Source organism: Haliotis rufescens, unplaced genomic scaffold (assembly GCF_023055435.1).
Source record: "Haliotis rufescens isolate VD_foot unplaced genomic scaffold, xgHalRufe1.0.p SCAF_45, whole genome shotgun sequence".
Classification (NCBI taxonomy): Eukaryota; Metazoa; Mollusca; class Gastropoda; order Lepetellida; family Haliotidae; genus Haliotis; species Haliotis rufescens.
Window position 1 is genome coordinate 640,857 of NW_025964168.1, and position 14,570 is coordinate 655,426.

Sequence of the window (14,570 nt, forward strand, 5' to 3'; positions counted from 1 at the left end):
ATTTCCAGAACTTTATAGTAATTCATGACTCATAATTGCATGATTCATATAGATATAATATCTATTGTTGTATATCACTCCACTGCACTTAGCCAGACCAGCCTCACCAGCTTGGCATGCTGATCTGATCTCACTCCATTGAGCCATAAAGGGCAGATCAGCTTGGCTACTCTGGTGTCTGTCACTCCACTGTGCACTGGGCCAGACAGGGCAGATCAGCTTGGCTACTCTGGTGTCTGTCACTCCACTGTGCACTGGGCCAGACAGGGCAGATCAGCTTGGCTACTCTGGTGTCTGTCACTCCACTGTGCACTGGGCCAGACAGGGCAGATCAGCGTGGCTACTCTGGTGTCTGTCATACCACTGTGCACTGGGCCAGAGAGGGCAGATCAGCATGGCTACACTGGTGTCTGTCACTCTACTGTGCACCGGGCCAGACAGGGCAGATCAGCATGGCTACTCTGGTGTCTGTCATACCACTGTGCACTGGGCCAGAGAGGGCAGATCAGCATGGCTACACTGGTGTCTGTCACTCTACTGTGCACTGGGCCAGACAGGGCAGATCAGCATGGCTACTCTGGTGTCTGTCATACCACTGTGCACTGGGCCAGACAGGGCAGATCAGCATGGCTACTCTGGTGTCTGTCACTCCACTGTGCACTGGGCCAGACAGGGCAGATCAGCTTGGCTACTCTGGTGTCTGTCACTCCACTGTGCACTGGGCCAGACAGGGCAGATCAGCGTGGCTACTCTGGTGTCTGTCACTCTACTGTGCACCAGGCCAGACAGGGCAGATCAGCGTGGCTACTCTGGTGTCTGTCACTCTACTGTGCACTGGGCCAGACAGGGCAGATCAGCGTGGCTACTCTGGTGTCTGTCATACCACTGTGCACTGGGCCAGACAGGGCAGATCAGCGTGGCTACTCTGGTGTCTGTCACTCCACTGTGCACTGGGCCAGACAGGGCAGATCAGCGTGGCTACTCTGGTGTCTGTCACTCCACTGTGCACTGGGCCTGACAGGGCAGATCAGCATGGCTACTCTGGTGTCTGTCACTCCACTGTGCACTGGGCCAGACTGGGCAGATCAGCATGGCTACTCTGGTGTCTGTCATACCACTGTGCACTGGGCCAGACAGGGCAGATCAGCGTGGCTACTCTGGTGTCTGTCACTCCACTGTGCACTGGGCCAGACAGGGCAGATCAGCATGGCTACTCTGGTGTCTGTCACTCTACTGTGCACTGGGCCAGACAGGGCAGATCAGCGTGGCTACTCTGGTGTCTGTCACTCTACTGTGCACTGGGCCAGACAGGGCAGATCAGCATGGCTACACTGGTGTCTGTCACTCTACTGTGCACTGGGCCAGACAGGGCAGATCAGCGTGGCTACTCTGGTGTCTGTCACTCTACTGTGCACTGGGCCAGACAGGGCAGATCAGCATGGCTACACTGGTGTCTGTCACTCTACTGTGCACTGGGCCAGACAGGGCAGATCAGCATGGCTACACTGGTGTCTGTCACTCCACTGTGCACTGGGCCAGACAGGGCAGATCAGCATGGCTACTCTGGTGTCTGTCATACCACTGTGCACTGGGCCAGACAGGGCAGATCAGCATGGCTACTCTGGTGTCTGTCATACCACTGTGCACTGGGCCAGACAGGGCAGATCAGCGTGGCTACTCTGGTGTCTGTCACTCCACTGTGCACTGGGCCAGACAGGGCAGATCAGCGTGGCTACTCTGGTGTCTGTCATACCACTGTGCACTGGGCCAGACAGGGCAGATCAGCATGGCTACACTGGTGTCTGTCACTCTACTGTGCACTGGGCCAGACAGGGCAGATCAGCATGGCTACTCTGGTGTCTGTCATACCACTGTGCACTGGGCCAGAGAGGGCAGATCAGCATGGCTACACTGGTGACTGTCACTCTACTGTGCACTGGGCCAGACAGGGCAGATCAGCATGGCTACTCTGGTGTCTGTCATACCACTGTGCACTGGGCCAGACAGGGCAGATCAGCATGGCTACTCTGGTGTCTGTCATACCACTGTGCACTGGGCCAGGCAGAGCAGATTAGCTTGGCTACTCTGGAGCTGGTGTTCTTACTAATCCTGCTTAGTGTCTTGATCTTGCATGATCTGTGTCAGGTGCACTCTCCCATATATCATTTAATGCACATGAGTGATGTTATTGCTGCTCTAGCATATTGACCAATTGCATAGGCGCAATATCAGGGGAGAATTAAGTATAATACATTTCCTAAATTAGTCTTTACCTGGTGACTAAGTAGGGACAACAGTTTGTTAGGGCCAGAGACGTGTTGCCAAGGTCAGCTTGATATTAAGTACTAGATTGATTAACCTATTATTATCCATTCATCAAGCAGTATAGTGACGTTTTGGGAGGTGATACTCAATACATAATGTTCAATGAGGGTGATTATTTCAAGTTTTAGATATTTAGATGAAAGAGAAGGGGGGCAGTGTCCATGTTTGCATGACATGCTTGCTTGTTGCTTGTAGTGCTTTTGGAGACAGAATCTAGTTGGACTACAGGTATACCGGTATACTGCAAAACCATTTTCAAATTATACGTATTGCAATATTTTTTCTCTGTTCCCGTATATTGGTAAAGAAAACATAACAAGTTTCATTATTATTTGTATTGTTTAAACTGAAATCTACACAGAAATTCATTCACAAACGATGCTTCTCTTTGAAATTGATTGTCAAAATGGCGGAAATGCGAAAGTGATTTTTCCCTTACGTTGTTATCTCCCCTGTATCCATGACTACAAAATGTCAGTGACAGACCATGCTGACTTTGACATTGTAATATTTACTTCAGTGTGTAGAAAGTTGTATCTGCATGTACAATCAGCATCACTGTCAAACACTTAGTCTCAGTATGTTGCTATACAATGTTTTTGACAATAGACAGCCCTAGAATAAACTTTCCGTCATTTGAACTATAATTAGCTGTTATTTTGCTGACCGCAGTAAAACTACATTCACTCACACTGTCATTCAAAACGACTTGCTATCATCACCAGCAATTTGACTCTGCTTGTAGTACTGATGTGGCAATGATTTTAAGTATTCATTTAGTATTTAATTATATCTCTCAATATATAACTGGATATTTACTTCAATATTCCATTTATGCATCAATCTCAATGTATCATTTGTGAAAAATGCAAAATACAAAAGAATTCAAAAATTATCTTTTAAATGAAATATCTTCATAATGTTACATATATAAATGCCAAAGATCAGATCGGATTCATATTTGTCAAACAACTAATTTAGTCGTAGATTCATGGGTATATATATCCTCATTTCCTATTTGAACTTCATAGTGATTTGTAAACGCTGAAAGTTGTACCTACTTGACCTTTAATATTTGCATATTTATCTGTGTATGACCCCAACAAATACCTTTTTTGTCCATTGGCTTCATCTTGCCAAGACATATACCGTATACGACGTAATAAGCGCTCAGGGCGCTCTCAAAATTAGGAAAAGGGGGCTGTTATTAGAATATTATTTTGGTGGAAAAATAACGAGTTGAAAGATAAATTTCATGATTTATGCTGACAGCCTGAAATGTTTATGTACGACAGATATATTTTTCATGAATTATATTGCCCATAAGTAAGGGTGCATATAACACACGAGTGTGTCTTATACGCCAATAAATAAGTCTTGTGTACATTGATCAATCGGAAGGGGTGCTAAGTGGGATTGTTCACTTGCCAATATATTAGCAAATATCGCCGTGGGCGCTTATTGGAGCGGGGCGCTTATTACGTCGAATACGGTACCCATTATGTGATAAAGTAAATTGTGGGCCTTCTTTTGTGGCCACATTACAAATAGAACTGATTTAATGAAGAAAAATATTAGGAATTTTGTAAAATAATTGTAGTTTGGATGAAATGATGGAAGCCATTTACCAAACTAGAAGTTTGTTTCCTAACTGAGTTAAACTGAAAGACTGGTCAGAAAGAAAAAGAAATGAGATTTTATTACTTGTTGTGCTATTTTGACTCCGGACATGTTGTGCTAATATATATAACAAATATATGAAAATTACTCTCTAACTGACATGAAATAAGTAGAGTTTCTTTTGTTTTGTATGTGCCAAAAGTTTTGTCTCTACTAGTCCAAGTATTTCCTGCAGATCGTAGTTTTCATGAGCTTAATCCTTCAAAACTGAAACAAATTTGTATGAGACTCATTGTTCAGACTCATGACTTGAATCACCAAGTGCTATTAATGATTCCCTCAAACAGATTATGTCAGGAAAAGCTATCACTTGCATTTACTATATAGGAAGGATCTTTGACGTGTGATGCTCAGAAATTATCTGTCATTTTGGAAATCAATGCCAGAAATACATTTCCATTTTTGGTCCCTGCAGCTTGAGAAATCAAACTCGGAAATATTTGACAGCTTGTCAATATCTCTACAAAGAATGGTGATTAAGGTACCCATTAAGGGGAGACTGTTTAAGATAAGATCATTATTCATGTATCTAATCTGCACCGCTTTTCCCGATGCAGAGTTGTGGCCCTTGGGCACTCCCAAAACCCATGATTGTGGTTGCACTCAGATTATGTTTCTAGGTTCGTCAGCACCATAATAGTGCATGTAGGTTTCACCAAAGTGGTAAACGTCTGAGACCTGCATCACTTGGGGCTTTCTTCCCATATTAAGCTGACATGCCGTGATATAACTGGAATACTGTTCAAAGCAGCGTTAAACCCAACTCACTCTATTTAAATGATGCACTTTCACAGAGATAGTATCACAAATACACGCAGTACACATTCGTATCTCTTTTCTTGTTTTGCATGTTTCTTTCATACTGTCCTCTGTCTTGCTTATAGAATCTACCTTTCATTTATTAGTAAACATGCACAAGTTTTGTATTGTTTGTGCAGCTACCAGGCTTTTTATGAAACCTCTTTTAAACTCCTTTTTTCGCATAGTTTTGTTTATTTTTGTACTTTATTTTTTGGGTGATTGTATAACTATTCAAAATTGAACATAATTTATATTTTATTGACTGTTTTAGTTTCTAGTTGATGCTGGACACAATTCAAGTATTGTATGCATGACATTTTCTTCGGGACCCTTCGTCAGTATCACTTAATGTTTCAATGCTTTACAGTCATATGCACATTGCAGAAATACATCAAATCATTAATATTGTATGATTCAGGTTATTAGATTCGTTTGAAAAGAAAACAGTCATCAATGTTTTTGAAAATGCGTGTTTTCTTCTTTGCCTAATTTTTAGAACATATCCCTCACGTCCCTGTCCCGTTTGAGAAGGTCGTGAAAATGAAAATGAAGGGCCATTGCTGCGAGTGCGAACACATACCACTGCTCAGGTGGGCCTCTTGGCGGTGCGACAGTCTGGCATGTCGTTTTTATGTGTGTATGTGTGTATGTGTGAGAGTGTGTCAGTGTGAGAGAGCGTGTGTGTGCCTGCGGGTGCGTGAGTGCGTGTCTGTGAAGCAACATGCCTGCACAATGTTACCCTGGCTGCCAATTAACACTAGTAGGCATCTGAGAGTCATTCCAATGTAATACTGTGTGATGGAGACAGGTGGACAACGTGTTGACCTTGTCTCACAAAATATGTTGTGGAAAAACTGGTGAAAAAATTTATATCCATCCTCCTCTTTTGATCTGTATACATCTCAGAATTGATGCAGCCATTGGCTTTTCATTTTCGGTGGTATTGTCTTGGATATATCCAAAATAAGTGACTGGGAAGTCTTTTCAGTACAAACCCTGAGTGTGTCATTATATTTGAACTGATAAAGCAGAACCTTTCATGGACAAATACATCTATCCATGGAAATTGATTTGAATCACAAATACATTTGTGCATTGACAAGAACCCAATTTTGTCTTTGCTCGTCTGAAATCCACAGAACATTATAAGAGGAATTACTGGCAAGGACCAAAACATGTTATTATCGGATGCATTTAAAACAATATGTGACATACTGGGTCAATTATTTAATTGCTCTGAACTCTACAATGATAATGAGCTGAAAAATATTTTCATGGCATACACACAAATTTGTCACCAAAATATTTCTTGTGGTCACTGTTTTTGCGTAGAGTATTAGAAAGGTGTTGGAAGTTTCTTCTGTTATGACATCAAATAGTGAGAATGCTGACACTAATTTGGAATGGCTTTCAGTGGCAATAGTCTGCTTGTTACATGAGCTCCTTGGCTTCTGTTCATCACAGTGTAAAATCTAGCTATCTCATTTCCATCGCCAATGTTGTAAAACTTTCAATATGTAGGTGTGTTTCTTTTGTTTTTAGTGTGATGTATGTGCCTATGTATTGTACATTTCAAATGTTGTAAATCCTGATATGTTGACTTGTGATAGCAGCATGAGATATAGTTAAAGAAATATGTCCGTGAGTGACGGCTATTTCACCTCATGGGAGCGTAGCTTTTCTGGGTTATATTATCAGATAGCTAACCCTCATGGGAACTATCTTTTCTCTATCATCTATCGTATATTAAGCAATATCTACCCTTCACAGGGACTATTTCTTGTGTATCACCAATCATATGTTAACAGATAGCTAATCATCATGGGAACTATCTTTTACCTTTCACATGTCTTATATAAACCAATATCTACCTCTTGTAGGAACTATCTTTTACCAATCATCTGTACTATTTTAACCAATAGCTACCCCTCATAGGGACAGTCTGTTACATATCACCAATCTCATATTAACCAATAGTTACCCCTCATTGGGACAATCTGTTACCTATCACCAATCTCATATCAACCAATATCTGCCCCTCATAGGGACAATCTGTTACCTATCACCAATCTCATATTAACAATCTGTTACCTAATACCAATCTCAAAGGGACAATCTGTTACCTATCTGGGTTATTTGACTCCTGATGACATGAAACTGCATTGTTTATTATGAGACCAAAGGGTCATGTTTTTTTCAAAATCCAGACTATGAGTTGTGACTAAGAACACCTGACTGGTTTCTTGAAGAAGAAGATTATTTTATTATTGTGTCACACAATGTACATACAAATAAAACTTTGCTTCTCACCTATTAATGTACATTGGTCAGCCAGCATGGCCAATGAGACACTAAAAAGAAATATAGTCATAACAGCTAAAAATAGATAGTACTAAAACATTTCTACGGTTATACATTAAAGTAGCGGGGGGAAATAAGCAGATGTATCCTGTATCAAGGCACCTCTTGATCAGCACCACTGTCCGAAATAACTGCCTGCCCACCTGTCCGTGTCTGGTAACTTTTCCTTTTGGGCTACATGAAATTTTCCTCCACCTGCCAAACAACCTGGCAGATAATTTTAACACGACTTATGTATTCAGTTTTATTATAACTCTTGTAGATCCTTGGGGTGGTCGGGAAGCCTAGTGGTTAAAGCGTTCACTCGTCACGCCGAAGACCCGGGTTCGAATCCCGACATGGGTACAATGTGTGAAGCCCATTTCTGGTGTCCCCCGCCGTGATATTGCTGGAATATTGCTAAAAGCGGCGTAAAACCAAACTCACTCACTCACTTGTAGATCCTTAAGTAATTTTTAGCAATATTTAAAATGAATCAAGATGCGATTTGTCTCTTATTGTTTGCATTTTTTCCATACCTACAATGTCTGAATGCAGACAGGAAACTTTGAAGATGTGCAGGCAACACTTATGGGTCACCTGCCCAACTGTCTTGTTGGGTTTAGGAAATTATTTCAATCACTGATCAGAACCATATGTAGTGCCCAGTTAGACAGTTGGAAGTAATGTTTCCTTCATAGAAGCACTTCTTTATATGATTAATAATTTTTGAAGGCCCCAATGTGATGTCACACAAACTATATACAAAATTTGCTGCAGTAAACTGCAGGAATACACTAATGAAAAATATCATGACATCAACTGTTGACTTTCAAATTAATTCTTTTTGTCCGGAATACTATTGTGGTGCTTTTAGTTGTTTAAAAATCAAAGATCAGATTTTCTTTTTGAGAATTTTATTGGCAATTGATAAACAAATGTAAATAATTTCTTCATAAGCAATTAGTTGTCTTTGATGTGATGTGCAACCAACACAGTACATATATTAAGATGGTACACTTCTTGTACATAGTGCCCTTCATTGTACGAGTGTAACGATATATCAAACTATCTGTATAGCACTGTTGTTTACCCTATGATTGTACTTTACCGATAGTAATTTGTAAATACCAACGGTGTTGTCGATAGTATGGATGACAATCGATAGTTTCAATATTCACGATAAGTTTTATGTAAAACATAAATTATGCATCAGAAAACTCAGTTTTTATGGTCAAATTTCAAACCTGGTTTGTGTTCATTAGCGAGGATTAACAGATTACAAACTTCAAAGGAGAGTTACTTCCCTTTAATAGCAACAGGGAGCAAAATGGCCGACATTGTCAGCAATACTTCATTCATTTCTATTCTGTTGATTACTGGTAAAATAATTATCAAGCCTTAAGGATGGTTTAACACTATGGCAATACTCTAGTGTGGGACAGTATTGTAACACAATCATTATAGTTAAAATAGCTCCAGTAGTCTTCCCTATATATATATATATATATTGTGAGCCTGATGAAGTGTATGCCCCCCTGAGGTAGAGCACCAGTCTGTTGTGAAGAGTAGTTCATTGTTTTGATCCCTGATTTGTAAAGTGCCTCCTTGTTTTCAGTGAGTTAATGTTTGTTTCTGAAGGGGATAATACCTTGTACAGTGTCTTCAGAGTTTATCAATTTGGTTTTACATGTCTGTTAGCACCAATAACAACTTCCTGAATTATTTCCATGTAGATTTCAAAGAGCTTCAGATGACTCTTGCCCTAACTTGTTTGATCAGGGTTACAACATTCAAGGCCTCAGTAAAACATTCCGAGAGTTTTAGGTAAATGGTAGATGTGAGGGGACATTTCCAAATTTGACGCACCGCTGGTGTCCGATGCAGTTCCCTTTGTTCTCATGTTTTTAGTGAACATTTGACTTGCCTTTGCATGTGTTTGTGATGGATGAAACCAGTAGGGCAGGATATGCTCACCTTTGCGCAAAAACACATAGTATCATCACTATATGATTGAGAACATTAATTAGTGGCCTTAAGATGCTGGATAAACTTGAGCACATTAATCAGTGGCCTTTGATACTGGTCCGATTTGAGCACATTAATCAGTAGCTTGAAGATAACTTGCTTATAATGATGAGGGTATTTTGAGCAAACATCACCCTGCAATATGGAATAACATAATGAATAAATACAACACAAATATCATCATTCATTAACAGATTAGCTGTTAGCCTTGACGTAGGAAATATTTAGTTGAATCCACAGAATTTCTGGTTTGAATCCTGCGGGCAGTGTTTGTTTTTTATAAAATACTTTTTTCATCATAAAACAAAAGGATCTGTCATTGTGGATTGGTGTTTAACCAACAATTCAGTTAATACCGGATCAAGGACAAAAGAGCAATGGTTCAAAACATGGATAGCTCGAAAGAATTAAGATCCTTCTACAAGGCAGTGACATATGGCAGTATTTTGGCATATCTTTGCATTAGAATATTCTGTCCAATGACATGTCTGTATATTTCAAAGTATATACTAACCATCTAAAAACCAGTGTTGTATTATGCTTTGCTAGTATGTTTGTGTGTGGTGATTGAATGTTGTCAAAGCTCACCTATTTTGCTTGTAATGATGTAACACATTCTGCTGACCTGCGCAGTTGTTACCTTCAGCACTTGCTGCAATGCATGTTCCTATTCAGTGTGTTGCAAAATGTTTCAGTTACTTGCTCCACTTAACCAGCAGTGATAGTAATCTTGGCCTGTTGTCCACACATTTATTGCTGTATGTTGCCTGAAACTATATGGTTCCCTTGTAACCACCTTTCATTAAACCACCTTCACCTTCTTTTTCCCTCGATGTACACTCAGATTGCAGCAATGTTATGACTTCTTGTTGTGTGGTATATTTGAAAGTTGCCTGATTTTGTTCATCCATATCTGTATGACCACTCCACAAGAGGGTTCAGCTCTCTCCTGCAGTGGTGGACTAGTGACAGTTTATTACTGAGGGACTGTGCATGTATGGTGCTTTTGTCTTTAAATACCAAGTAATTATTGCGGCCAGAATGACAAATCTAAAATGGGTTAAGATAGTCAAGGATGCAGAGCTCCACAGGATGTAGCATTACATTGATGACGTGATGAGATCCGAACGCTAGTAACTGACCATTATCATGATAACAACATTGAGGTTTTGACAACACTAAGTATTCTGTATTCAGGACGGGACATGAAGCATTCTGTATACAGGGCATGAAGCATTCTGTAGAAAGGACACAAAGCATTCCATAGACAGGACATGAAGCATTCTGAAGACATTTGACATGAAGCATTGTGTAGACACTTGACATGAAGCATTGTGTAGACACTTGACATGAAGCATTCTGTAGACACTTGACATGAAGCATTCTGTAGACATTAGGGCTCAAGACATTCAGTTGATGTGACGTGAAGTTCTCTGTAGATTTGACATGAAACCTGTAATTTTTGCACGAAGCATTTTGTAGAATGGATGTGTGAAGCATTCCATAGACAGGACATAGCATTCTGAAGACAGGACATGAACCTTTCTCTAGACAGGACATGAAGCATTCAGTAGACAGGAAACAAAGCAATATGTATATAATGCTAAAAAGCAAGCATAGATATGATGTGAGTAACATGATATCGGCTAATAAGCATCTACATGCATGATGAAATGTTAGTTTCGATTCCGAGATTTTAACTTACTCTACCATTATTCAGTCTCATGAAAGCCTTTCCTGTTTTCAGAGGATCTGCCGTATTTGAAGGTTCCGCTACATACCGTGATAAAGTTAACCCCGGTAGCCTATGGTTGTAGAGTGGAGCTGATTTCCCTCAACATCGAGGCAGTCAACACTCACAGGGAGAAACCCAAGGTCAGTGGTCCCAGTATTCTTCACCATCTCTCCTTTCACACAGGCAGGAAAACAATGTTGTGGCTCTTGTTACATAGCTCACACTTTGTCGGGTCCAAGCAAAATACTCTATAAAAGCAGTGTTAGAAATTGGCACTAGTCCTGAAGTCTTTGCCAAACTGCCCAATGGTTAAGGTATGATAAGGACTAGTAGAAATTTGTTATTTTTAAGGGTTTTCAGCTATATGATATCATTATAAGGACTAGTGGCCTAAAAATGTTAGTTTCTACCCATGTAAAAGTATGTCAGGTGAAACTGATTTATTGTTTAGTTTTGTTAGATGTTATTGTCCATATTCAGGAAAAAAAATGAATTAATGATCCTTGATATTGAGGCTGATTATCTTAAAAGAACCACTTTGAAGAAGGGCTTTTTCCAAAATAATAACAAAATTATGTTGAAACTATGTTTTTTGAAACACAATATATTTGAAAATTTATGGTAGTTTTATCCAAAAATATGTCCTATCAATTAACGATAAGTCGTCTTTGAGCCACAACTACTTTCTGCCTTTTCTCTATTGACGTTGAATTTGGTGCATGTATTTAAGTACAGGTATTAATGATGCACTGATATTAAATACTGACATAATCTCCACAGATGTTTGAGTTGTGACTGGATCGTCATGGACTTCATACTTTGTCTTGTCTTCATCTGAGAAAACTGCAAGGTTGTGCTTCATACAATCATATCCCATAATATCATCACATGCTGACATTGTAGAGCTTATCAATTGATTGATAATCCATTTTCGACTGTTTGGTCTTGATATGGCCTTGTGAAGACTCTTGACTTCAGTGCTTTCCTTCTCAAGACAAAAAAGGGTCATCCAATTCTTTCATATTACCATAGTTAATCTGTCATGACATTTAAGGATCACCTGATTCTTTCTGGATATGATGGCCCACTGCATGTCAGTATTGTGGACCTGGAACAGCACGTGTGCCCAATCCATCCCTATTAGTCACCTTTGCTTTGTGCACATCAAGAATCTCAAGAGGTTAATTTGGCCTTATATTTTTTATCAGTTGGTTTACAAACATTTTGGCCAGAAATTCAATGTTTCTTGTAGTACAGCTACTAATGAATGAAAAAGAAACTTATTGGCCACTCCCTCATGGAAGTGTAATTGCGAAACGATGTGTTTTGGTTTTTGTTACAAAAGATTTTTATACATATTATTCACTATTTCTTACAAACATTAGTGATAAGAACTGTTGTTGTTTTCATGTCACCTAACTGTAAACAGTCAGTCCAAAAAAGTAGTGATTATTTTTTTTTTATCTAATTTCAGATTTTTTTAGTCAGTCGGTCTCATTATGCAACTTATAAAAAATATAAGGCCTTGTATTATAATACAGTATTGTTTCCTGTTGGTAGTGGCTGGTGATAGTACATGTACTTATAAGTTTAATCTTACAGTAATGTCAAGTACATGGTAGTTGTGATCTTGCCACAAAAGTATTAGGATATGTGAACTTGTGCCTTTCTTTCTGTTACAGTAATTGTGATGAATGAAGAGATCAGAAATAACATGAAACATACAGCATATTTGACAGATAAAATATGAACCATTAGTTTTCACTGAAAAACGAAACTTAACTATATATAAAATGGCCAGGGAAACTTTATTGTGATATTAGTGTGTATTGAGATGGAACTTATGTGTGTCGCTGGTAATGTTTTTCTAACCCTGTACCCACTTCACATTCAAATAACCAAGGCAAGCTCCTCACAGCGATAGCCCGTTCGGAGCTCTCTATACTATCGCTGCCACCAGTCAAAACTCCCCACTGTGATAGGTGGTCACAGCCCAGCTTGGAGTTGAACTAGCAACCGACGGACCGTAATGCTTACAAAAAGTGATGACTACCAAGACACTGAATACTCTTACCCTAACAAAAATTATTTTATTTGTTTGTCAATTTGAATTTCTATTTCATTTCAACTATCATGTAATTGGTATGGTAAGAATGTAAGGAGGAATTTAAGTGATCTTTCGATAGTCTGATCAAACAAACAAAAAGTTAAATTCATCTGGGAAATATGGTCAGTCGTAAACCTCTTCATAAATAACTGTATTGGCATTCCCAAAGACATAAACAAAAGTATAAACGTTACTACATTTGGGGTTAGAGGCCAAATTTCAAGATTCTTGTAATGGCCCCGCCCACACTGGTGGCAGCGATGTTACTGAGAGTGTAACGAAGGTGCCCCACGCTGGGAAGGAGCTTGTAACCCAGATAATAAGGGGAGGTAAGTCTCAGGTGACGCCAGTCATATAAGGTTGGTGAAACCCTTATCACATGGTGATTGACTTAGAAAAGTTAACTTGTCATCTGTTCCCCATAAATATTATCAACAAATCTGATGCTGTACATGTATTACTCTTGAATCCTATCATATACACATGCCAGCAGAGGCCAATGTGATGTTAATAAATGGCTTATGTCTCTACTAAAACTGAGCATGTTTCTGTGCTTACCTTAGGGTCATATTCTCTTGTGCATGATTAACTGATGACAGACATAGAACTTGAGAACCAGCTCAATGCATACTGTAAATCTTGAAATTAATGCGAGCGTGAATTAAATGCGAAAAATGCGGTTGCATGGTCTATGCTCGCATTATTTAACATCGCATTTATATCAACAATAAGACATTTTGGATAGCAGAAATACCAACTTAGACATATGTGAAAACAAACAGCTATGTATTCCACATCACTGTTTATTGAGCAGCACTTATATATACAAGTATATAAACAATGTGATTCAAACACTAATTACATCCTGTGAATTGTCACTGCGTCAAAGGCCGACATGTATTGCTTCAGCAGAAGTATTCTACTCAGCGCTAATAAGTGGTGCTATTTGGTGTCTGATTGGATTAATGTAAGGTTGGATTAAGGTGAGGATTCTCCTGTAAACCTGACAGAGGGATTGTCTTTAGATGTAAATCCACTGATGCCTGAGAAGAGGGGGATGTCCCATTCATATTGAGGCGCATTTTTGGCTATAGGCCTCGGTCGCATTCTTTTGGAAACGCATTAATTTCACGATTTACAGTATTTGTTTAATACATCACATAGGCTAGCCTAACCATATGTTTGATACATCACATAGGCTAGCCAAAGGCATATATTCTGGATATATCACATGGCTGGGCTAGCCTTGTAGTTGTTTATGTTATTAAGGTGGTTAATGGATGTTTTGATAATTTGTCTGTAAAGTCTATTTATGCTTATGTTAAAAGCACCATCGTCATGCCAAACAAGATGTCTTTCAGAGCTAGTTTCTTCTTAGGCAGTTTGTTGTATTGAAGGGACAGTAGTGTTTTCATGTGACCAACAGTAACTGCAAAGTAGTAAGCTGTTGGATCAGCAACTTGTCATGTTGTTTCATGTGTTGTGGGGGGGCACAGGTGGCCCAGTCATCTAAGGCGCCGCAATTCGCTGTGCAGAGTTGCGTCCCTTGGGCAC

The 14,570-nt window shown here is 39.6% G+C and overlaps 1 protein-coding gene across 9 annotated transcripts in view; it reads left to right on the plus strand.

Moving 5' to 3' along the window:
- The window catches only part of LOC124117045 (6-phosphofructo-2-kinase/fructose-2,6-bisphosphatase 3-like), a 101,448-nt gene that overhangs the window by 69,569 nt on the left and 17,309 nt on the right, over positions 1 to 14,570 (plus strand). For 5 of the 9 annotated variants that reach the window (XM_046478733.2, XM_046478732.2, XM_046478737.2 and 2 more), the window contains exon 13: positions 10,922 to 11,049. In XM_046478733.2, the coding sequence (XP_046334689.1) occupies positions 10,922 to 11,049 (128 nt within the window). Of the gene's footprint in view, positions 1 to 5,302; positions 5,397 to 10,921; positions 11,050 to 11,689; positions 11,760 to 14,570 lie in introns of those variants that run through there. The other 4 variants (XR_006858218.2, XR_006858219.2, XR_006858220.2 and 1 more) reach the window with 3 other exon arrangements.